This window comes from Macrobrachium nipponense, chromosome 7, assembly GCF_015104395.2.
Source record: "Macrobrachium nipponense isolate FS-2020 chromosome 7, ASM1510439v2, whole genome shotgun sequence".
Taxonomy (NCBI): domain Eukaryota; kingdom Metazoa; phylum Arthropoda; class Malacostraca; order Decapoda; family Palaemonidae; genus Macrobrachium; species Macrobrachium nipponense.
The window spans coordinates 101592980-101616242 of NC_061109.1; the positions used below are offsets into that span (position 1 = coordinate 101592980).

The 23263-nt window shown below is 43.3% G+C and overlaps 1 protein-coding gene across 5 annotated transcripts in view; it reads right to left on the reverse strand.

The window, feature by feature from the left end:
* Positions 1-23263, reverse strand: part of LOC135217257 (phosphorylase b kinase gamma catalytic chain, skeletal muscle/heart isoform-like) — a 294050-nt gene that overhangs the window by 96595 nt on the left and 174192 nt on the right. For 4 of the 5 annotated variants that reach the window (XM_064252989.1, XM_064252991.1, XM_064252987.1 and 1 more), the window contains one exon: positions 20407-20497. The exons of the other annotated variant lie outside the window; for it this stretch is intronic. In XM_064252989.1, coding sequence (XP_064109059.1) covers positions 20407-20497 — 91 coding nt within the window. The remainder of the gene's footprint in view (positions 1-20406; positions 20498-23263) is intronic. 5 annotated transcript variants of the gene reach the window in all.

A 23263-nucleotide genomic window follows, 5' to 3' on the forward strand; every position in this document is an offset into this window, starting at 1 on the left:
GGGTCAGAGTGGGCATCAATGAGGGTGCCGACTTCTTCCTCGGTGATATCGTCAAAGCCCTCACCACCAAGAATTTTTGCCAACTGGACTGCCTTATTAATGGCTGAATGCTGGATTTCCTGGGGAGAAAAGCCTGTATAATTATGGACACAGTCTGGCCACAACTTACTCCAGCAGGCATTCAGTGTCTCCTTCTTCATGTCCTTCAACGACCGGTCAATGACAGACAGACACGTGGCAATCATGAATTTACGCCAATAATCTTTCAGCGTAAATTCACTGTCACGGTCCATTGCATCAACAAGGTGCTGGAGGGAGTTCCTGGTGTAGAGTGCCTTGAAGGCACGGATGACGCCCTGATCCATAGGCTGGAGGAGAGAGGTGGTGTTGGGAGGAAGGAACTCAAGCTGGACTCCTTTGGAATAAAGATCGAAAGGGTGGCCACCAGCGTTGTCCATTATCAGCAAGACCTTGAAGTTGATGTCCAAATCGGCCAGGTATTGCCTAACTTGAGGAATGAAACCTATGGTGAAACCAGTACTCTGTCAGGACTTTGGTGATCCAGGCCTTGGGATTATGCATCCAGAAGACGGGCAGTAACGCCTTGTTCTTGTTCTTGAGTGCCCTGGGATTTGCAGCCTTGTAAATGAGGCCTGGTTTCAGCATGAAACCAGCCGCATTCCCGCACATCAAGAGGGTCACCCTGTCCTTTTGTGCCTTGAATCCGGAGGCTTTAGCTTCATCCTTCATAAGGTACGTCCGGGACGGCATTTTCTTCCAGAACAGGCCAGTTTCGTCCATATTGAACACCTGTTCTGGGCGATATCCTTTCTCCTGGATTATTTTCATGAAGGCCTGTGGATATTTTGCGGCTGCCTCTTTGTCTGCAGATGCAGCTTCCCCATGTAGGGAAACAGACTTTAGATGGAACCTTTTCTGGAACCGGTGGAACCATCCTTTGCTAGCCTGAAATCCTTGGGGAGCTGAGGACGGTCCCGGTTGTGGTTCTTCTTCTTCGTCTTCCTCTTCAAGAGCTGGTTCTCCAAAGCCCAAGAATTCCAACGTCCCTTCTTCATCGCCTTCCAGTGCCTCCACATCTTCAGCTTCGGCTTCCTCTTCCTCACCACCTTGTGAAGCAGTAGGAGTTGATAGCTGCTGGTAGATCTGTCGTGCTTTTTGGCGTATGATGTTGGAGTCAAGGGGCACGTTCTTCTTCCTGCAGTCCTTTATCCAGAACACGAGTGCAGATTCCATTTTCACAATGGTTTTGTCTCTCACTGTGGACACAGCCTTTGCGGTGCCATAGAATGTCATACTAACACTTTTTCTTATTTCATTTTCTTTTTTCTTTATAAATCTAACTGTGCTCTCATTCACTTTGAAATGGCGGCCGACTGCAGCATAACTTTTTCCCTCCTTCAACATATCGAGAAGTTTCACCTTCTCGTCAAGCTTCATGACAGTCTTCTTTCTTTTAACTTCTTGGCCAGAAGCCTTAGAAGGAGCAGGGCGCTTTTTAGGGGCCATTTTCGGTACGATGCACACTGATATTTGCTGATACGCACAAGAGCTTTGCTTTAACGTTCGCGTATACCCGTAAGTTTCTGCGCAGTGAGGCTGCTGGGTACTAGATGCGCGATACCCACAATTCCATCTCCGCGAAATGGGGCCCATGCCAGGGTTCAACCAATCCACACACCAAGTGTACAACCAATGAGCGACAAGGAAAATGAATGCTGCTCCTGGATTGGCTGCTGTGCAGACAACAGCCAATAGCGTTTTAAATATCATTTCGTTTGGGTACTGCTCAAAGAAGGCGTCACGGCATCATAAGATTTGTTTATCTGCGGAAAGTTGGCTTGGGTAGAGCATCTTTTAAGAAAACCCGACTTTGTTACCGACATTTTGCTGTGTTTACATGAAAGTATTACCGAACTGTAATATTTGAAAATTAATAAAGCTTTTTTCATCATAAAAATTTACTTTGTCACGAAAATATACTCATTATGTACGTATGAAAAATACACGTACATGTACGTACTGCTTGCCGCAGACAGAAAAATACGTACCCTGCTACAAATATGTATATAATCATTGTATTCACGTACTATTTAGATATGGTCTGCATACTTTTATTATCATCCTAAAACAATTTATGTACGTACGTACATACATATCATAATTAGAAAATCATCTTAAAAAATTTCATAAAATGTACTGCCTGCACAATGCGTACCCAATTGACCCAATACGTATTTATGTAAGTTCAATGGCAGTGTTGCTAAACTACAGCATTTCACGCTATATCTGGAGTTTTCAGATTTAATCTAGCACCATTGTTTTCCAATTTGCGCAGTCGCGCAATCCTAGAGATTTTTATGATTATCTAACGTGAAATTTGGCGTGTTATCGAAGGTAATGAACAAATTATTAATAATATATTAACACAGTGGTGCTTAAAAAATCTGCCCTGACGCCAATTTTACAAAAACAACAACTGTCACGTGTGACACACCTTTGAATGTCTTTGAGACAAACCCTAATAAGGCTATAATTATAAGATTAGTATAGGGGTTGTTTTTCATTTCCAGGTACTGCTTAAATCTCCTTCCTACATCCACCCTGCCTGATCTCTCTCTCTTTCTACATCTTACAGTTATCCAAGCGAGAGTTTTTTTTTTATGGGATAACATAGGCCCTCCAATTGCTTTTTCATCTGGAAAATATTTATTTTGTATACAATTTCCTTTCTCGGCTGTGAAGTTGATGTCTATCCGTGGCTGTGAGATGACCAGGAATGACATGTAAGTCAGTGTCAAAGTAACTCAACACTTCAGTCAGACCAAAACTTTGTTGCCATATCGTATTCAAGCAATACATATTCTGTTATTGTTTCCTATCTATCATTTTGTGTGTGTGTGTGTGAGAGAGAGGAGAGAGAGAGAGAGAGAGAGAGAGAGAGAGAGAGAGAGAGAGAGAGAGAGAGATGGCTGTACGTATACGATTGTTTATTTTCTCAGTTGCCAAACTCACTCTGTTATGCTTTATTTCATATTATGTTGCTTACCAATTTTATCCTACGATATTTTTATTCAATTCATTACATCAAGATTTATAAGGAATGTCTAATAAACAGAATAACCATATCATTATGAAATGTCCTTGAACGAATAGTAAACACATAAAAATTCGCATCCGCGAATAGCCGGGGATGACCGCGAATAATTATGTATATGTTCCACAGAGAAACCCGCGAATGGGCGAGTCCTTCCGCGAATAATTTCTAGATAGGTTCCAAAGAAAAATCCGCGAATCAGTGAGTCCGCGAATCCGGAGAACGCGAATACGGGGGGTCCACTGTATATATATATATATATATATATATATATATATATATATTATATATATATACATATATATATATATATATATATATATATATATATATATTATATATATATATATATATATATATATATATATATATATATATATATATATTATATATATATATATATATACTATATATATATATATAATATATATATATATATATATATATATATATATATATATATATATATTTCTGGGTTCGACCTGTGTCTGCTGGCGAAAAGTTCCTGTAGCTCACTTTTCTAATTATAAATAGATCTTAAATATACCAGAGAAAAAAGCTAGCATGGTATGCTGAGGTTACTACCCTCGCACGAGCACCCAGAGGGTGTCGGGTATAAAGTACAAGGTGAGTGGAAGCCACAACTCACAGGTCCTCTGCCAATTAGAGGATTCCTTTCCAAAATCCCTCCCACGGTGGGAGCCGTTACAAAGGCTAGAGCCGTTACAAAGGTTACTCTCCCTACCTCGCTCTCGCTCTTGCTACTACTACTCGACCCGCGCGCCATCTACATTCCTGTAACTAGCCTTCGTATTTTCGCATGCTTCTCCAATTGCTCCCTTGGTGGCTTAAATTGCCGAAGTTACGTCTTCCGTGGAACTCTCTGCTTCTTCAATCCAACTTGAGTATTCCAAATTGTGTTTTCATAATTTGTATGGTTACGATGCATTCCATTTTTAGCCTTCGGTCCCTTAAAAAACATACTGGGGTGCCGCTAGTTTATTCGCCATTTGGGTGCATCATCAGACACATGCGTCATTATTATTGGTTATTTCATTTAATTTTATACTTATTTTTATGTTAATTTTATATTTCATATCATATATGTGCCTTGTAGGGCTACTAGCTAGCCTATCGTATTTATCATCATAGAGGAGGGAGTCCTCTCTCTCTCTGCCGATACGAGACATGCATACGTTATTGTTTTAATGAGAACCAGATAAGTTTTTTATTTATGCACGTTCATGATTTTATATCACTGAAGAGGTTGGATGAATTGCTTTCCTTCCCTAGCTTATCCAACCAGGCCTAGATTAGGTTTTGGAAGGTAGGCTAGGTGCCCCAACCCCTATACCCTTACCTCTCCCCCTGTCCACGCTATGGTGCTAACGGGGAGGATATCAAGGATAAGAGTGTATCTCTCTTGTCATACTGTTGGACCTATCCTCCCTACCCAACCAGATCAAAAATTTCAAGTATGGAGGGTTTGATTGAGTGCCCACCGTCCACGCCATGACGTCCTTGGAGGTTTATCTGGCCTACCTGACTGGATCCATAGTGATCTCGGAGAGTTAGGCTAGATCCATGCTGGGTATTTTCCTTACACCTTATGTTCCTCTTGCGACTCTTCCATGATACCTCATTATGGTATTGTATATTATATTGTTTACGCACATTTATGATTTTTTGAGTATTCCATACAGTCATCAGTGACGTATTTCATATTACGTGCTTAATTATTAACCGACCAAGTTAGGATTGGTTCAGAGGAAGGCCTAACACGCTCATGACGTCCTCTGGGGTTTTAAAGAAAGGTTGATTAGTTTATATTCTAGCCTCTGCCCCCCCTTCCCCAGCTTCTCAAGAGCGTGTTCGTGCCTATTTCTGCATAATTTTAGCATATTGTACATGTAAAATTGTTAGGCTACTAGCAGCCTATCTCATTTATCATGGGAGAGGAGAGAGTCCTCTCTCTCTCTCTCCCAGTGTGAGACATGCATGAGTTATTGTTTAATATGAACCAAATAGATGTTGAATTATGCATGTTGATTTCATATCACTGAGAGGTTGGAAGAGTTGCTTCCCTCCCTGGGTTAACCGACCAAGCCTAAGTTAGGCTTGGAAGGTAGGCTAAGTGTCCCTACCCCTGTACCCTTTATGCCTCTCCCCCTGTCAGCGGTACAGTGCTAGAGGGGAGGATGTCAGGGATAGAGAACCTCTCTCTTATCACATTGTGGGACCTATCCTCCCTGCCAATCTAGATCGAAAAATTTGAATTTAGTAGGTTTGTTCAAGGGCCACTGCCCACATCATGATGTCTTGGAGGAGATTTGGCCTACCTGTCCGGTTCTGTAGTGATCTTGGAAGGTTAAGCTAGATCCATACTGGATATTCTCCTTTCGCCTTATATTCCTTTGCAACTCTTCTATGATGCCTCATTATTAATTGTATATATTATTATTATATATTGTCTATTGTATTGCTGTACATTAAGTGGTCTGGTTTGTGTATCGTCTTGTCCCAGCCTCCTTTAGTATAACCTTTAGTAGTAGGCCATGTCCTCCCGGTTGAGAGTGATCACCGATCAGCCGCTGTACCAATCACGACGGGCCATAGGCCCAGTTGGCCTACTACCCCTACAGTAGTAGGCTACACAGCTTTCAATAGGTGTCCATCTCTGCTCGGGTTGGTGGCCAGACGATCACGACCGACCACCCCACATACCTCCTACCCCCCTTCCCCCTTCCCCCACTTCCTAGCTCGGCTCTGCCAGACGCTTATAACTCGCGGTGCTAGTAGTCTTATCGACAAACGACCGCTCAAGTCTTTCACTTAAGTGGGGAAGAAAGGAGTGGGAGCGGTGGGGTTACTGGTATTATATGTAATCCCTTATGTCTCCGAGTGGATAGCTCCGCCGGCCTTACAGCGGTCTAGTACCACACCAGCCGCCGGACATCGCTCCGGATTCAGCATTTATACAGCTCCGCTGCTCAGTGGTCTCTCTCTCCAGTTGTCCGCCCCCGCCTACGGGTTCGGGCTAGGAGCTACGCTCCCCCCAATAGAGGCGGGCAGGTTCAGATAGAGGAATTACCTTCCCCTGATCCGCCGCTTCAGCCCGTTCCGCCAGCATTACTTAAGACAATGGGAGATGAGACTTTGGGTAGGCTAAGCTTTGGGGACTACACTGTAGATATCTCCAGACCTTTAAGGTGCCGACGGAGTGTGACTCACCCTCACATCCGCTGCCGGAGTGTTGCACTAAGTTGCCGTAGCTCAGTTTCCGTTCTTGTGTCGTTCCCCACTCCGGTGGGAACGGTAGATGGGTCAGGTATTCGACTACGATAATGCGTAGCCTTCCGATTCTGCCGACCGTAATAGAGATGAGGTCCTTCCTCTTCTCCAGTCCAGCGGATCTCAGATCCCACAGACTAGACATACATCTACCTTCCAAGGACAGAATCAGGAGCAGGCAAATACACCCAAAGAATTTCTTTATTCATTGCTCTCGTAGGAGTTAACTCTGGCCCCACAGCTCTGACTATGACAGTTCGGGGTACGTCTAACATGCCGCCATTTGAGAATAACAACCTGTGGCGACAAGCATTACATGCCCCATTTTCAGATGGGAAGTTGACGATCAAAGGGTGCGGAACCCGCCCGGTGGAGGACTGTGAGTTCTCCACAGGGGGGGTCTCCAATTCCCATTTCCCGGACTCGTCAGGCTAGCGGAACACGCGCTAGTTAGAGTATTTAAAGGTCCCGAAGGAGATAGTGATCTTCCCTAGGGACCAAGATCAAGCTGTATGGGTTCGCACCCTTTCTAAATGGGGATGGGTTAACACCAAACTGACGCCCCATAAAGGTAGCTTCACTAGGTTTGTGACCCCAGAAGGAGTTCCGTCACCCTGTACAACCAAAGTGGCGGAACTAACCATGTAAGCTGCAACAGAGGATAAACCCTTACCAGCACTAAAGGAGATAGAGGCTACCTCTCTGCTCTTCCTCGCAGATGTAGAGTTCTGGGAGGACCCTCCGGCTACGTTTATGGCAGGTAAACTCGACCCGGAATGCGCCCCCACCCTATTGGCAGAGAAGCTACCTAGAATTCCGGATTACTTGGTCAAAGAGGAATTCGAGGCAAGAACCAGATTAGGAAGGTCGATCAACTCAATCACTGCAGCGGAGTTGGTCGCGTCATCCTACACTGAAGAACAGTTGTTCCGGGTCCTTACGAAAGCCCTATTACAGACTTTCCGAACGGACCTGTACGATTTCATTATGGCGAGACGAGCCTGCAGAAAGTACGTCCTGGCGACTGCCTCTATAAGGCACGAGCCTAACAGACTCATAAAATTCCTCAATATGGGGAGAAAATCTGTTCCCGAAAGACGAAGTTAACAACGTCTTTCATGAGGCAGCCAGAACTAACCAGAGTCTTCGGGTCCGTTGGGGACTTCCTTTCAAAAGGAAGTTTGATGGCTTAGGACCCCAATCCAGACCTAGGAAGAGGCCAAGGAAGTTCCATCCATACCGGACCTCTTATCCTCAGGCAATAGTGCAAGCGGTCCGGTCTCTCAGGTCGGTAAGCCTTGACATCTAAGGCTCAACCGCAGCAGCAGCTTGTTCTGGTACAAACTACGCCGGCTCAGCAGCCTTCAGCCTCAACAGCCATAGTAACCCCCCAGGCTTCAACCCCTCCTATGAGTCACAAGGCGCATTGCGCGGCTACAATAGGCATGCCAGAAGTAGCAGAGCCAGAGATGGCGCCTAGCTACGTGGCGGAGCAAGAGGTAGAGGCTTCGGAAGAGGCACAAGAAGAAGCAGACCTGCAGCCAACCAGTGAGAGCCCGCAGGTGGGAGGGAGATTATATCTCTTCCGGGACCATTGGACCTTCAGTCCATGGGCCCACAGTATAGTCTCAAAAGGTCTGGGGTGGAAATGGGAGAAAGAGCCCCCTCCGCCAATCAAGTTTTATCAGATGCCAACGGCGGACCTTATAGACTATATACCAAAGATCTCCTGCAGAAGAAAGCTATAAAGAGAGTAAAACGACTAAAGTTTCAAGGACGTCTGTTCAGTGTCCCAAAGAAGGACTCGGACAAAAGAAGAGTGATTCTGGATTTGTCCCGTCTCAACTCATACATTCATTGCGACAAGTTCCGCATGCTGACCGCCTCGCAGGTGCGGACCTTACTTCCCCGTGGGGCTGTCACCACCTCTATAGATCTTACAGACACTTACTATCATGTTCCAATAGCAAGGAACTTCTCTCCGTACCTAGGTTTCAGACTAGGAAAGCAGGCTTACTCATTACAGTCATGCCGTTCGGACTCAACATCGCGCCCAGGATATTCACCAAAATGATATTGTTAAGATACAATAAAGTTTTGTACATACTTACCTGGCAGATATATACTTAGCTATAGACTCGGTCGTCCCGACAGAATTTCAAAACTCGCGGCACACGCGACAGGTAGGTCAGGTGATCCACCATTCCCGCCGCTGGGTGGCGGGGTCTGGAACTATTCCCGTTTTCTAAGCCATAATTTCTCTTCCACCTGTCTCCTGAGGGGAGGATGGGTGGGCCATTAATCGTATATATCTGCCAGGTAAGTATGTACAAAACTTTATTGTATCTTAACAATATCATTTTTGTACAAGTAACTTACCCAGCAGATATATACTTAGCTGATTGGCACCCTTGGTGGCGGGCAAGAGACAGCTAAAAACAAAATAATACTTAAACTAAATACATTAAAAAACAGGGAAAAAACAACCTATGTTCTGGATAACATAATCCATAGTTCCTACCTGATTGGGCTAAAGACTTCATGACTACTGTCGATGAGTCTGCTTGCCTCAAGAGTTTCAACGAGGAATGAACCTATGGTTGAATAACTCTTTGGATCGTGTCAATGGGGGCTAGCCCGCTTACGCGACAGAGCCTATACTGGATCGTACCAATGGGGGCTGACCCACTTACATGGTAGAGCCTTGACCTTTTGTCATATCAATGGAGACTCGCCCTCTTACATGACAGAGTTAAGGTTATTAAAAAAAAATTTCACAAAGAGCACTGAAGCCAATCCCGATCACCTGACCATGTTAGTATTGTTATAATCTATGAATTGTAAGAGGTTCCCTATTCCTCTGACAATTAACCAATAAAAACAACCACCAATAAACAGTAATTTAAGCATTAAACTAAATAGGAAGGATTAGCCTCAGCCCCTTCTCCCAGCACTGAATTCGCCGAAACATACGCTCCCAGAGCAAAGCACTTTTCGTACGAAATTTTAACGTCTCTTAGGTAATTCGAGGCGAACACCGAATTACATCAAATGTCGACTCTATAAGAGCCTGAAGAGACCATGTTTTGTGAAATGCCATAGACGTAGCTATGGCTCTCACTTCATGAGCTCTCACTCTGAGAACCTTGAGATGCTCTTCTTCGCACTTAAGGTGAGCTTCCCTTATTACATCTTTTATGAAGTATGTAAGGGCGTTCTTAGAAATCGATCTTTTCGGATCTCTTACAGAGCACCAAAGACTTTCTTCTGTACCTTTCAGCAACTTCTTCTTCTCCAGGTAGAACTTGAGTGCCCTGACTGGACACAAAGTCCTTTCTAGTTCTCTCCCGTTAATGAAGATAGTCCTTTTATCTCAAAGCTTCTTGGCCAAGGCTTTGAGGGATTTTCATTTTTTGCTAGAAAAAATGGTTTAAAGGAGCAAATCGCTGAATCCTTCTTAAACCCCACTTTACCTTCCAAAGCTTGCAACTCGCTAATTCTCTTGGCTGTTGCTAACGCAAAAAGGAATAATGACTTTCCTCGTTAAGTCTCTAAACGAAGCTGCTGAGACGGTACAAATTTTTTCCGACATTAGGAACTTGAGGACCACATCCAAGTTCCAGCTAGGCTTCTTGATTACATGTTCTTTCGTGGTCTCAAAAGACCTTATAAGGTCATGAAGATCTTTATTATTCGTCAGATCTATTCCTCTATGTCCGCAAAAAACTGAGGCCAGCATACTTCTGTAACCCTTCACTGTTGAAACTGCCACCAGGTTACAGTCTTTTCTCAAATATAGGAGAAACTCTGCGATTTCAGTTACAGAGGTACTGGAGGAGGATATTTTCTTTCCCTTACACCATCTTCTAAACAACTCCCACTTCGACTGATAAACTTTAGAAGTGGAGACTCTTCTGGCTCTTGCAATAGCCTTCGCCACTTCTCGTGAAAAGCCCCTTGCTCTGACAAGTCCTTCGACAGTCTGAAGGTGGTCAGACTTAGAGCGGGGAGGTTTTTGTGAAACCTGTCGAAGTGGGTTGTTTGAGAAGATCGTTCCTCAGTGGAAGCGATCTTGGAAAATCCACTAACCACTCCAGCACCTCTGTGAACCAATCGAGAGCCGGCCAGAAGGAGCGATGAGGGTCATTCTTGTTCCTTCCGAGCAAGCGAACTTCCTCAATACTTCCCTACTATCTTGAAAGGAGGGAAGGCGTATGCGTCCAAGCCCGTCCAATCTAGCAGAAAGCTGTCTACTGCTACTGCTTGAGGATCCGAGATCGGGAGCAATAGGTTTCTAATCTGTGATTCTGTTGGTCGCGAACAGGTCTATATTGGGCCTTCCCCACAGATGCCACAGTTGTTGGCAAATCTGAGGATTGAGAGTCCATTCCGTGGGTAGGACTTGTTCTTTTCTGCTTAACAGATCTCGGTTCGGACATTTTTCTCTCCCTGCACAAACCTTGTGAGGAGAGAGATCTTCCTTTCCTGAGCCCAAATCAGCAGATCCTTTGCTGATTCGTTACAGGGAAAAGGAATGCGGTCCCCCCTTGTTTCTTTATATAAGCGAGGGCTGTTGTGTTGTCCGAGTGAATCTGAATCCCCAGACCTGAGACCTGTTCCTCGAAATGAACCAAAGCTAGATGAATGGCTGTTAGCTCTTTCTTGTTTATGTGCCAGGACACTTGTTCTCCTTCCCAAGTGCCTGACACTTCTTCCGAACCTAGGGTCGCTCCCCACCCTGAATCTGAGGCGTCTGCAAACAAACGCTAGGCGAGGGTTCTGTAAGCGAAGGGAGATTCCCTTGCTTAGTTTCTGTGGATCTAACCACCAACGGATATTCTCCTTGATCCCTTTCGAGATTGGAAATGTATCTCCTAGATTGTTGGACTTCCAATCCCACTTCTCCTTCAGATAAAATTGAAGGGGTCGTAGGTGTAGTCTTCCTAAGGAAACGAACTGTTCCATCGAGGAGAGGGTTCCCCAGTAAGCTCATCCATTCCCTCGCGGAACAATGTTCTTTCCTTAAGAAGACTGCCACCTTTTCTAAGCAGCGTTCTCTCCTTTCCTGCGAAGGATACGCTAGAAATCCCGAGAATCCATCTGAATCCCCAGATAGACAATACTCTGCTGGGGAGTCAGCATGGATTTCTCGCGATTTACTAAAAGTCCTAGGGACTTTGTCAACTTTAGAGTAACTAATAGGTCCTCCAGACATTTTTTCTCCGATTGGGCTCTTATTAGCCAATCGTCCAGATATAACGAGATCCTGATCCCTTCCAGATGTAGCCAATAAGCTACATTCTTCATGATGTCCGTAAAGACTTGAGGGGCAGTCGAAAGTCCGAAGCACATCGCTCGGAACTGGAACACGTTCCCTTGGAACATGAACCTCAGATACTTCCTTGCTGCCGGATGAATTGGCACATGGAAATACGCATCCTGAAGGTCCAGGGACACATCCAGTCCCCTGGACGAAGAGCAGATAGAACAGAGGAAGACGTCTCCATTGAAAATTTCTTCTTCAATACAAAGAAATTCAGGGCACTGACGTCTAGAACCGGTCTCCATCCACCCCCCGATGCTTTCGGTACCAGGAATAGCCGATTGTAGAATCCTGGAGACTGGAGATCTTGAACCAGTTCTACCGCTTCCTTGGAAATCATCTGTTCCACTGCTTGCAAAATATCAAGCTTTCGGACCGGATCCGAGTATCTTGCGGTCAACTCCCTTGGAGTTGTCGTCAAGGGAGGATTTTCCCTGAAGGGGATCAAGTATCCTTTTTTCAGGATAGAGAGGGACCAGGAGTCCGCTCCCTTCTGCGCCCAGACTTTGGCAAAGTGGAGTAGTCTGGCGCCTACTTTCGTCTGGAGGACTTCCTGCTCATCTAGACTTCCCGAAGGACCTTCTAGATGGTCTACTCCTTCTATCTGGTCTGCGACCTCTAAGAGGGGCTCTAGAAGAGGAGGCACCTCGAAAGGGCTGTACAAAAGAGGGTCTCTCTTTTTTCTCTATAGGCACTGCCGGCCTAAACTTCTTGGATGAGTGCGTGAGGAGATCCTGAGTTGCCTTCTCCGTAAGAGATTTAGAAACCTCTCTAACAGTCTCTTGTGGAAATAGGTGCGGGGATAACGGTGCAAAAAGAAGAGATGTCCTTTGCAAAGGTGATACTGCTCTTGCTAAGAAAGAGCTAAAGACCGATCTCTTCTTTAATACTCCCGTTCCAAAAAGAGAGGCAACTTCAACGGAACCGTCCATGACCGCTCTGTCCAGGCAAGCCAGGACGCTCGAAAGTTCCTCCATGGAAACAAAGTCAGTGTCCTGAGCTCTCTTCGCTAAAGCTCCAAAGCCCGCCCAATCCATAAAATTGAAGACTTATAGGGTTTTAAAGAGGCCCTTTAGAAGGTGGTCTAGCTCACACATGCCCCAAGTTGCCTTAGCAGACAGCAAAGACTTCCTCCTAGAAGAGTCCACTAAGGAAGCAAATCCGCATCTGCGGAAGAAGGAAGGCCTAACCCATAGGTTCTTTGGTCTCGTACCACCTTCCTGGTTTGCCTGTTAACTTGGAAGGAGGGCAGGAAAAAACTGTCTTGCCCGCTTCCCTTCTGGAAGTCAACCACTCTGAAAAAGTCTTTAATGCCTTTTTCATACAAAGAGCGGGGCGCATCTTGACGAAGGAAGACGACTTGAGAGCTTTAGTGCTAGACATCAACGATCCTGGTGAAGGAGGGTCCGCAGGATGAAGGGAGTCTCCGAACTCCTTTAGCAGCAAAAGAGAAAGTCTCTTGTAGTCAGAAACTGCTACATCTACTGGCTCGTCGTCTTCCGATACCTGGTCCAACTGATCCACAGAAGGAGACCGTTTTGGAGTGATCTGGCTCTTTCCGGGAGAAGAACTCCTTTCCCGAGAAGGGGAGTCGCGGGAACATTAGCACTTTCTATACGAAGAGTGAGGCTCCTGCCCTGTCGGAAAAACTTCTTGCGCCTACTAGACTCTTGTTGTCTAGGTTCGCCAGGTTCGTGGCGCTTGCTAGGCTCCTGGCGTCCTGATTCAGGGCGCTTGAAAAGATCCCCGCGTCCTGATTCCTGACGCTTAACAGGCTCTTGGCGCCCTAACACTGACGCCTAACGTACTCCTGGCGTCCTGCCTCCTGGCGTCCTAACTCCTGGCGCCCTGACTCCTGGCGCCCTGACTCCTGGCGCCCTGACTCCTGGCGTCCTGACTCATGGCGTCCTGGCTCATGGCGTCCTGATTCCTGCCTTCTAGCAGAATCCTGACGTCCTGAATCCTGTGTTCTGAGAGGCTCTTGACGCCCTTTCTTGCGTCTTGCTGCCTCTTTGCGCCTGTCTGGCTCCTGGTCCTGCAGACCCAAAGGATCCTGATACTTAAATCGGTTTTCCGGTTCCTTGAACCTAAACCGATCGAGACTTCTGCTCGATTCACGGCGTCTCAGAGGGCGCTTCGGGAAGACAGCCTATAGGGCGAAAGGACTCTTCTCTCAGGAGAACAACTCCTATCGGACGAGTCTCTCGACGAAGGCGATAAACGCCCTGGAGATCGTGAGGGTTCTCTCCTATACGAAGAGGGGCGCTTAGCGGAACTCTTAACAGGGAGCGAAACATCCTTCCTCCTTGTAGAGTCCTTAGCAAAAGAGCCTACGAGAGAAGCTAACTGCTCTTGCAGATTAACCAAAAACTTCTTCGTAGGATCCTGAAGAGAAGGCTCCTCTTGTTTAGTCTTCTTAGGTCCCGAAGGCCAATCCTCGGGAAAACGCTCTGGGCTGGAATCAGCCGCGTCTCCTTTAGGCGCCTTCCAGGCTCTCTTCAAAGGGCGCGAAAGAGAGGCCGAACTCCATCCTCGTTTAGGAGAGGAAGAGTCTGAGGCCGAAAAACACTCCCTTAGGACGCCTTTTCTGCAGCAATCCGAGGCAGCCTGGGACTTAACAACAGGATCTGCCGAAGGGACGCCTGACCGTTGGGGATGTTCTGCATCCTCCCTGCGGCTTTCGACATTCCTCCTCCCCTGGTCCTGGGAGTTTGGAAGCGGTCTAGGCCTAGGAGCAATGAGGAACCAGTCAGACGCCCCCTCCACTGCACTGGGGACACTGCACAAGTCACTATCACCACTCTTACCTTGGTTTAGAGCTCGTAGCTGAGCTTGAAGTTTCTTAATTGAAGCTTTACATTTTCCCTCTCTGACGAAGAATCTTTGGATTCAGAACAGGGAGAAGCAGCTGAGGCTAAGGGAAAATCATTAGTAGGAGAGTTAACTTCTTGTTCTAAGGAGCAAGATCTACTAGATGACCTAGCTGAAGCCTTTCTCACTCTATCTCTCTCAAGCTTCCTAACATATGATGATAAGTCTTTCCATTCAAGCTCCGTAAGGTTCTCGCATTCAACACAGGTGTTAATAAAAGAACATTCATTCTCCCTGCATTTAGCGCAAATACTATGAGGATCTAATGCCGATTTAGGCAGCCTAACCTTACAACCTTCCCTACTGCAAACTCTAAACATAGGTGAAGCCTTAGCGTCAGACATCGTGAAAGAGTAGTCAAAACCAAAGTCGAAAAACAGTCCACAATAAGCGTATGCCAAGCCAGAGAAAAAACAGAATACGTCACCAAAAAACCAATCCAAATTCTCGGCAAACGAGTTGAAATCCAAGATGGAGGAACGAACAATAGGTGTTGTCCGTTCAACCGACAGAGAAATTATGGCTTAGAAAACGGGAATAGTTCCAGACCCCGCCACCCAGCGGCGGGAATGGTGGATCACCTGACCTACCTGTCGCGTGTGCCGCGAGTTTTGAAATTCTGTCGGGACGACCGAGTCTATAGCTAAGTATATATCTGCTGGGTAAGTTACTTGTACAAAACTAGGTGAGATGATAGTTCAAGAACTAAGACCTCAAGGGGTTATGTTAGTAGCCTATCTAGATGACTGGCTCATTTGGGCAGCCAGCGTTGACGATTGCCGCAAATCAACAGCCAAGGTGATAAAATTCTTGGAATTTCTGGGCTTCCAGATAAACAAGGAAAAAATCTCGGCTCGTTCCAGCTTCCCGCTTCCAATGGCTGGGGATCCAATGGGACCTAATCAAACACAAGCTATCTCTTCCACCCAAGAAGGTCAAGGAGATAGCAATGGCTATGAGACAGTTCCTCAAGAGCAAAAAGGCGTCTCGACGTACCTAAGAGAGAATCCTAGGTTCGCTACAGTTTGCGTCAGTAACAGACGTCCTATTACAGCCAGATTGAAGGATATCAATCGAGTCTGGAGGAAGAGCGCCAACATCAATCTCAGGAACAAGATCTCAATAATTCCATGGACGAAACGCCGGAATCTGGCCAAGTCAGTACCACAGTAATTCCCTCCGCCGTCTCTAACCATCCACACGGACGCATCACTGAGCGGCTGGGGAGGATATTCACAATACAAGAAAGTACAGGGAACATGGTCGGATATGTTCCGCCAGTTCCACATCAACATTCTAGAAGCTATGGCAGTTTTCCTGACCTTAACACGGCTGACTCCGGCCAGAAACAATCAGGCAGTTTAGTGGTGGTACATTGCATAAACAGAGGAGGCTCCAGGTCGAGCAAACTAAATCACGTATTAATTACGATATTTTCGTTGGCGGCGAAAAATCATTGGCACCTGTCAGCAACTCACCTGGCAGGAGTAAAGAATGTTATCGCAGACGCACTTTCCAGGAAAACTCCACTGGAATTGGAGTGGTTCCTGGACAGGAAGTCGTTCCGGTGGATTTGCAACCAAATCCCGGACCTTCAAGTAGACCTATTCGCCACAGAATCCAACCACAAACTACCATGTTACGTGGTACCCAACCTGGACCCTCTAGCTTACGCCACAGATGCGATGTCCATAGATTGGAACAATTGGCAGAAGATTTACCTATTTCCACCGGTGAATCTTCTGATGAAAGTCCTGCACAAGCTAAGATCTTTCACAGGACAAGTAGCATTAGTGGCACCCAACTGGCCAAAGAGCAACTGGTTTCTGCTTCTTCTAGAACTGAAGCTCCGGCCCAAACGGATCCCTCGTCCAGAACTGACGCAGGTAGTACAAACTCAGACTGTGTCAGCTTCCTTAAGAATTCTGAGTGCATTAACTTTATGGACTTCATGAAGTTTGCAGCCCAAAAGGACGCTAGTATTGATCCACTAAACATCTTATTCATAGAATCAGATAAAAGAGAATCAACACTCAGGCAAAATGATTCAGCAGTAAAGAAGTTGGCCATTTTTCTAAAAGACTCAGCTACTCATAAGATGACCACGAATCTGGCAATTTAGTTCTTTAGAACTCTATTTGAGAAAGGCCTAGCCGCTAGTACCATTACGACAATCAAATCGGCCTTAAGGAAGATTTTCAGGTTGCCTTTAATATTAATTTGTCAGATTCATACTTCTCTTCGATTCGATGAGCATGTGCCCGTCTGAGACCAATAGACCACCCTCATACGGTCTCTTGGTTTTTGAATGACGTACTTAAATTAGCCTCAGACACTAATAATGAGTCATGCTCCTATATAACCCTTCTCAGAAAGACTTTATTCCTAATGGCCATGGCCTCAGGTGCCAGAATATCTGAACTCTCCGCTCTCTCTAGAAATCCAGACCATAAGGAATTCCTCCCATCGGGTGAAGTATTACTATCCCCAGATCGGAGGTTCTTGGCTAAAAACGAGGACCCACAAAACAGATGGGCTCCATGGGAAGTCATTCCTGTCATTACCCTTAAATCCTTCTTAGCCAGGACATCCGAAAGATCTTTAGGACCCCCTTTTCATTAGAGAGAAAGGAGGTACGATTTCTCTTAAAGGTATTAGACAACAAATACTGTACTTTATTAAACAGGCCAACCCGGATTCAGTCCCACACGTCCATGATATCCGAGCGGTGGCTACCTCCATTAACTACTTTCACAACATAAATTTCGATGACCTGAAGAAATATACGGGTTGGAAATCTCCAGCAGTTTTTAAACGCCACTATTTAAAAAACTTAGAGGCCCTTAAATTCAATAATGAATCTTATCAAACTCCTTTCCTTAGCCTTGGATCACTTCTTTTCCCTTAATACTCTCTCCTTCCTACCTGCCTCGCTCGTATTCCCTGCCAAACCTCTCCTCTGGGTCATGTTGGTTCATTGTCATCCCGCCACCAGAACATGTATATAGTGTTGAGACCATATTGGTTTTACGGAGCTGTCTTCACATACCCTTGTATATTGCTTCAGATACCATGCTTAGATTGTCTGGTTATATTATCTTGTCATTACTAGTTCTAAGCCATAGTTTAAGTCCTAGTGTAATTAGTAAATAAGTAAAATTTTCTGCCTCATTACAGTGCCTTTAAAAAAATGTTAATTCTTTAAATGAACCTTGGGTTTCATTACCCCCCTTTTATATACTTGTTTGGTATCTGTTAAGCTTGGATGGGAATTCTCTGATACCTTTTCCACTTTCTTTTGTTGTGCAGAGAATTTGTTCTCATTACATCTTCGTGGAATTCATCTATGTTACTCCTTCTGAGAAACATCATTCCAGGGCTTAGGGCCTGTGATTCCCTTTAGGAATTTCCCGTTCATACCCTCACATTCCCCATTCCTCCAAAATGCCGAACAATCCTGCCTTAGAGGAGAATAAGGCTTTTACAGAGGCAAGGAAGGCCGCTGGTCTGAGGGGCCAAGAATTAGCTACTTGGGTAGCCAAAGAGAAGGAAAAGGCAAGGATAGAAAGAAAAAGGAAAAAGAATTCCAGGAGAAAAAAGAGGCAGCAGAAAGAGTGGAGAGGGAGAAGGAAAGAGAAGAAAAGGAGAAAGAAAGAATGAGAGGGAGAAAGAAAGATAATTTCAAGAGAGAAAGGAAGCAGCAGAAAGGGCAGAGAAGGCAGCAGAAAGGGCCCACCAACTGGCTATGGCTAATGCTGGCATACAGCCCTCTACATCCCATTCATCACACTCCACCCTCAGTAGCATGGGCATTCTCATCCGACCGTGGAACGAATCCGAGCCAAAGGCCTGGCTTGATCACAGAGATAAGGTCCTGGAAAACTTCCAACTCCTCCTGCCGAAGTAACTCTCATCTTGGGGAAACACCTCGAAGGCAAGGGAGCTATCACCTTCCGAGCTCTCCAGACGAGATCCTCAAACTTTTCCAGTTGGAGGATTTTTTGTCCTATGCCCCTCCTGAACTTGACACTTACTTGGTGGATTGTCCTATGCCCCTCCTGAACTTGCCACTTACTTGGTAGATTGTCCTATGCCCCTCCTGAACTTGCCACTTACTTGGTGGATAAGAGTCCAAAGACGATTGTGGAGTGCTGTAAGTGGGCGGATACCTTGGACACCCACCAACCGCTGTAGAGCTCCTTGAATAAGAAAATTTGCCCTGTTGTGCCCTCTCTTGCCAACTCCCAGATAACGCAGAAGCAGAATAATCCGCTGTGTAAGCCCGTGTGTGGGCGTTGTAATAGACCGGGGCATTCTTCCAAGCAATACCTCACCAAACCAGATCCTCCTCAGTCAACTCCCACTCCCCCTCAGAATAGACGTCCCCAAAATAACAAGAATAATAGCCACTGGCAATGGAATAACTGGCCAAGGCCCAATTATAGCAGGAGCTTTTGTGACTCGTGCAGTGTGCATGGGTACACCTCTTCATGGGCCCATTGCCCCAAATGGGCCGCCACTCCTGCCATTGCCAAGGCAGTGACAGACCCGTCAACCTTAGGCCCCCATCTTTGTTGCACCTCCTAGAGGTTGTTATCGCACCCACCAAGTCCAAGCATTCAATTTGAGAAAACAAAGTTCCTTCTGGAGTGAGGATTGAGAGGCATAACCTGATTGCTAGAGAGCCTCAATCACATTAAAATGTTCCTGCCCACTGTCCGGTTGAGGATCACTCAACCTCACCATTCGAAAATATGTACTCTGGCGGTGGCGACATACATTCCCGGCTATTATGACGTCTTGTTAAGATAAGACATCACGCCTCCTAATTTTGAACTGTCTCAGGGCTCCCACCCTTACCTCGCTCCAGACCAACTATGCAGTCCTCCCAGACCTACCCTTGCACAGCCAGCACCAATTGAAGGCATCAGTCAGTGCCCTGCTCCACCCCTTATGTGCGTAGAGCCAAGTTTGAATCCTCCTACTCTGCCAGGAATGGCCCCAGTGCCAGTGGCAAGGCAAGATTTGAATCTTCCTCTAAGGTGAGTATTAAAATCACATGAAAAATATCTTCCCCTACTAGCAATACTACTATTATAAGTCCAAAACTAACTCTTAACACTACCACCATATTTTTTTCCAGACACTACTGACTTAACTCATACTTTATTTCATCCTCTCTCTGACCTACAATAATAAAGCTTAATTGTCTCTGGTTCCCTTTCCCTTTCACCTCATCTCATATACACAAATGATTTATCACCCTCATCTCCATCACATAAACAATTTCTCTTAACTTCTTTGTCAGGGTACAAATATTCCACTACTTTACTCACTTCTTTAAATGCACTCATGAACCCTGTGGTACCCTTTGCCCATTTACCATGCCAGTAAGAGGACCCCAACATGCATCTAGCATGGTTCAAAGTTATGGGTACAATTTTTATGATTGCATGCCATTGAAGTTGTCAACAGCAGTGGGCTTAGCCTTTTGCTAAAAATTCAGTCATTAAAGTAATTTACTGGAAGCCTGAATGTTACAATAAAACAGTGATGGACACCAAAATCTGCACCATTAACAAATTGTACTCTTTAATTCTTCTTGAAACTATACTCACACAGTTATCGTAGGTACTATCAACTTCGGTGAACTATGGAGGTCATGGGTGCAATATCAATAGCTTTATGAATGCCATTTTATTTCTATCTAATAAACTGTACTAAAAATTATAAAAAAGCAATGATGGCCTTTTGAATTAAAAACTGTACCAGAATATGATATCAAAAGACTAGGATGAAAACTTACAGATCAACAGCATGATAGTATCCTGGAGAACCCTCAAACATCGCACATCGAAGAACTTCTGGTGCAAGATAGCCAGGAGTACCACAAACGTCTGCATCAACACATTCAAAATATGTACAAAAGTGCAGCAAGATTCCATTACATAACATATAATATTGATACACTGAGCTTTTCTGAGAATATTGCATTCTACAACTGGAAAAATATAAAAAATAAAGTCCAAAAGTTTAACTGAATACACAGTATATACTGAAACTAATAGGACTTCAGCAATACTTTACTCAATTTACTATGAACCCAATACTTTACTCATTTTACTAAGAACACTGAATTCAAATCCAAACAATAATGACAACAAATTTTTCCATAATGATGGTACACCTACTGAAAATCCTTTTACATGCCACAATTACAATGAGCTTTACTATATTCTACCAATGCTGTGAATTACTAAATTCTAATTAACAATTTAACAATCTGAGATTCCATTAACGATAAATAACTCATGCACAGAGAGAAAAAAAAAAATCATAAATACTTCAGCATCAGGTAGCATATGGATCACATCTAGATTATGTTGGGGAAAGGTGCTACAATGTCTCCCATGCAAGCAGAGGCTATTCAATGAGGATTTTGACCATATAAGTGCAAGATGTTACATCTCAGAGTGAAATATTTTTCCTTATAATTTCTTATATGCACTTACTGACATACACAGCAATTATATATACACATACACACACATATACATACGATATATATAATAAAAGGAGCCCATATATAAAATATATAAATATATAAAATAATATATTGTATACATATTATATATATTATAATATAGACTATATAATAGATAATTAGTGTATATATTAGATATATTATTATAATAATATTATTATATTATAATATAACATATATATCATATATATATATATATATAATATATATATTATATATGTATAATATATATATATATATATATATATATATATATATATATATATATATATATATATATATATATATATATATATATATATATATATATATATATATATATATATATATATTATATATATATATATATATATATATATATATATATATATTATATATATATATATATATATATATGAAATCACTTAGCGGCAAATCTGTTTTACGGCTGTCGTCAAAAACATTCATTAAAAAAATAAGGTATTGTAAGGAATTTTTACGGCACAATTTTTGGTTAACAGCACCACTGGCACCATTAGGTCTAATGAGTACATACATTTGTAGAAATACCTTTCAGACCATAAAGGTTATAAAAATATTATAAAATTTTATTGAGAGTTATTACATAGGTATATTAGGGTAAACTATATGCCCCTGACGCTGTTCTATGCCAAAAATATAGAATTAAATAAGTGCAAATTTAGCTATGGATCTGTCGATTTATAAATGTTCATGCTTTTATGTTTAAAATGTGTGTGAAAATGTATTACGTATAGAGTATTTTTATTTCTGCACAGAAATATTATACAAAGGCAACTTTTGAAACTGCCTTCCAGTTATCAAAGAAGAGGTTTTTTATGTTCATTCTTGTGAGCCTCTGCCTGCTGCTCTTCCGAAAATATGGAAAAAAGTGCAAATTTAGTGATCGATGTGTCGATTTTATAAATGTTCATGCTTTTAGTATATTTAAAATGTGTATGAAAATATATTACGTATAGAGTATTTTTATTTTTGTACATAAATATGATACGAATTAAGGCAGCTTTTGTAACTACCCTCCACGTTATCAGAGGATGTTTTTTCATGTTCGTTCTTGTCCGCCGCTGTTCTGAAAAATGCATTTAAAAAGACTTCTCATGGTTATATTTTATTAATTTGGGAGCTAATTATAACTCATTTATTAATGAAACTCCAGCGTTTTGTTATAAGTTTTCATGCTTTTATGTTTAAATATGTATCAAAAATGTATTACAGGGTATTTTTTTATTTTTTTACATAAATATGATACAGTGGCAGTACGCATGTCCATTTGAAGTCTTTGTAACAGCCCTTCACATGATGAAGACAATAGGTTGTTCAGTCGTGCCCAAATAATAAAATTTTAATTTATATAATTAAATCACGTTTTTATAACAAATAATATTTACAATTGTTGCATAAATTGATTTTAAAAGACAAAACTCGTGTATACATTCGATTTTTCAAAACTGCAATTTGTTTGTTTTTCCATGGGATAAATGTACAAAATATAACTGTGCAACTCGGGCTATGTAGATGGCATAGTGACGAAAATTAAGATAAGCACAGAAAAAAAAAGTAAATATGCATCTTTTCCATAAATCTTTTAAAAAGTTATACATTACTTCACTGTATCGAATAATATTGTATGTAATCTCATATTATTGTAATATAAAATACTACAGTAGATTTAAACCAGTATTCCGCGGAGCAGCCAATGTTTTGGTTTGGAAATCAGCTGATGGCAAATACGAATTTGTTTTGCCATATTTAACACAATTCTGAGCGAATTTTCTTGCTTCTAGTTAGCATAAACAAATATCTAGATACTTTATTTATATGAGACAAAGTTATTTTTCCTTATACAATGTGTTTTTAGGTGCATGAGGGAGATACGGTCATGCGAGGCAGAAGGTTATGCACTCCCTCCACTCGCAGGAGACGTAACTGCAAAGTCCTTGATCCTACAATGTCTGATACGATGGTGAGGTGGTGATGGAAAAGAAGGAGAAGGAGATAAATCTCCTTCCCTATGAGATCTCTTAGAAGCAGGAGGTGAAGAAGAGACCTTACATTTATGAACCGTCTTCTTCAGAGCGAAGGCAGAAAATCTCTCTTCCAA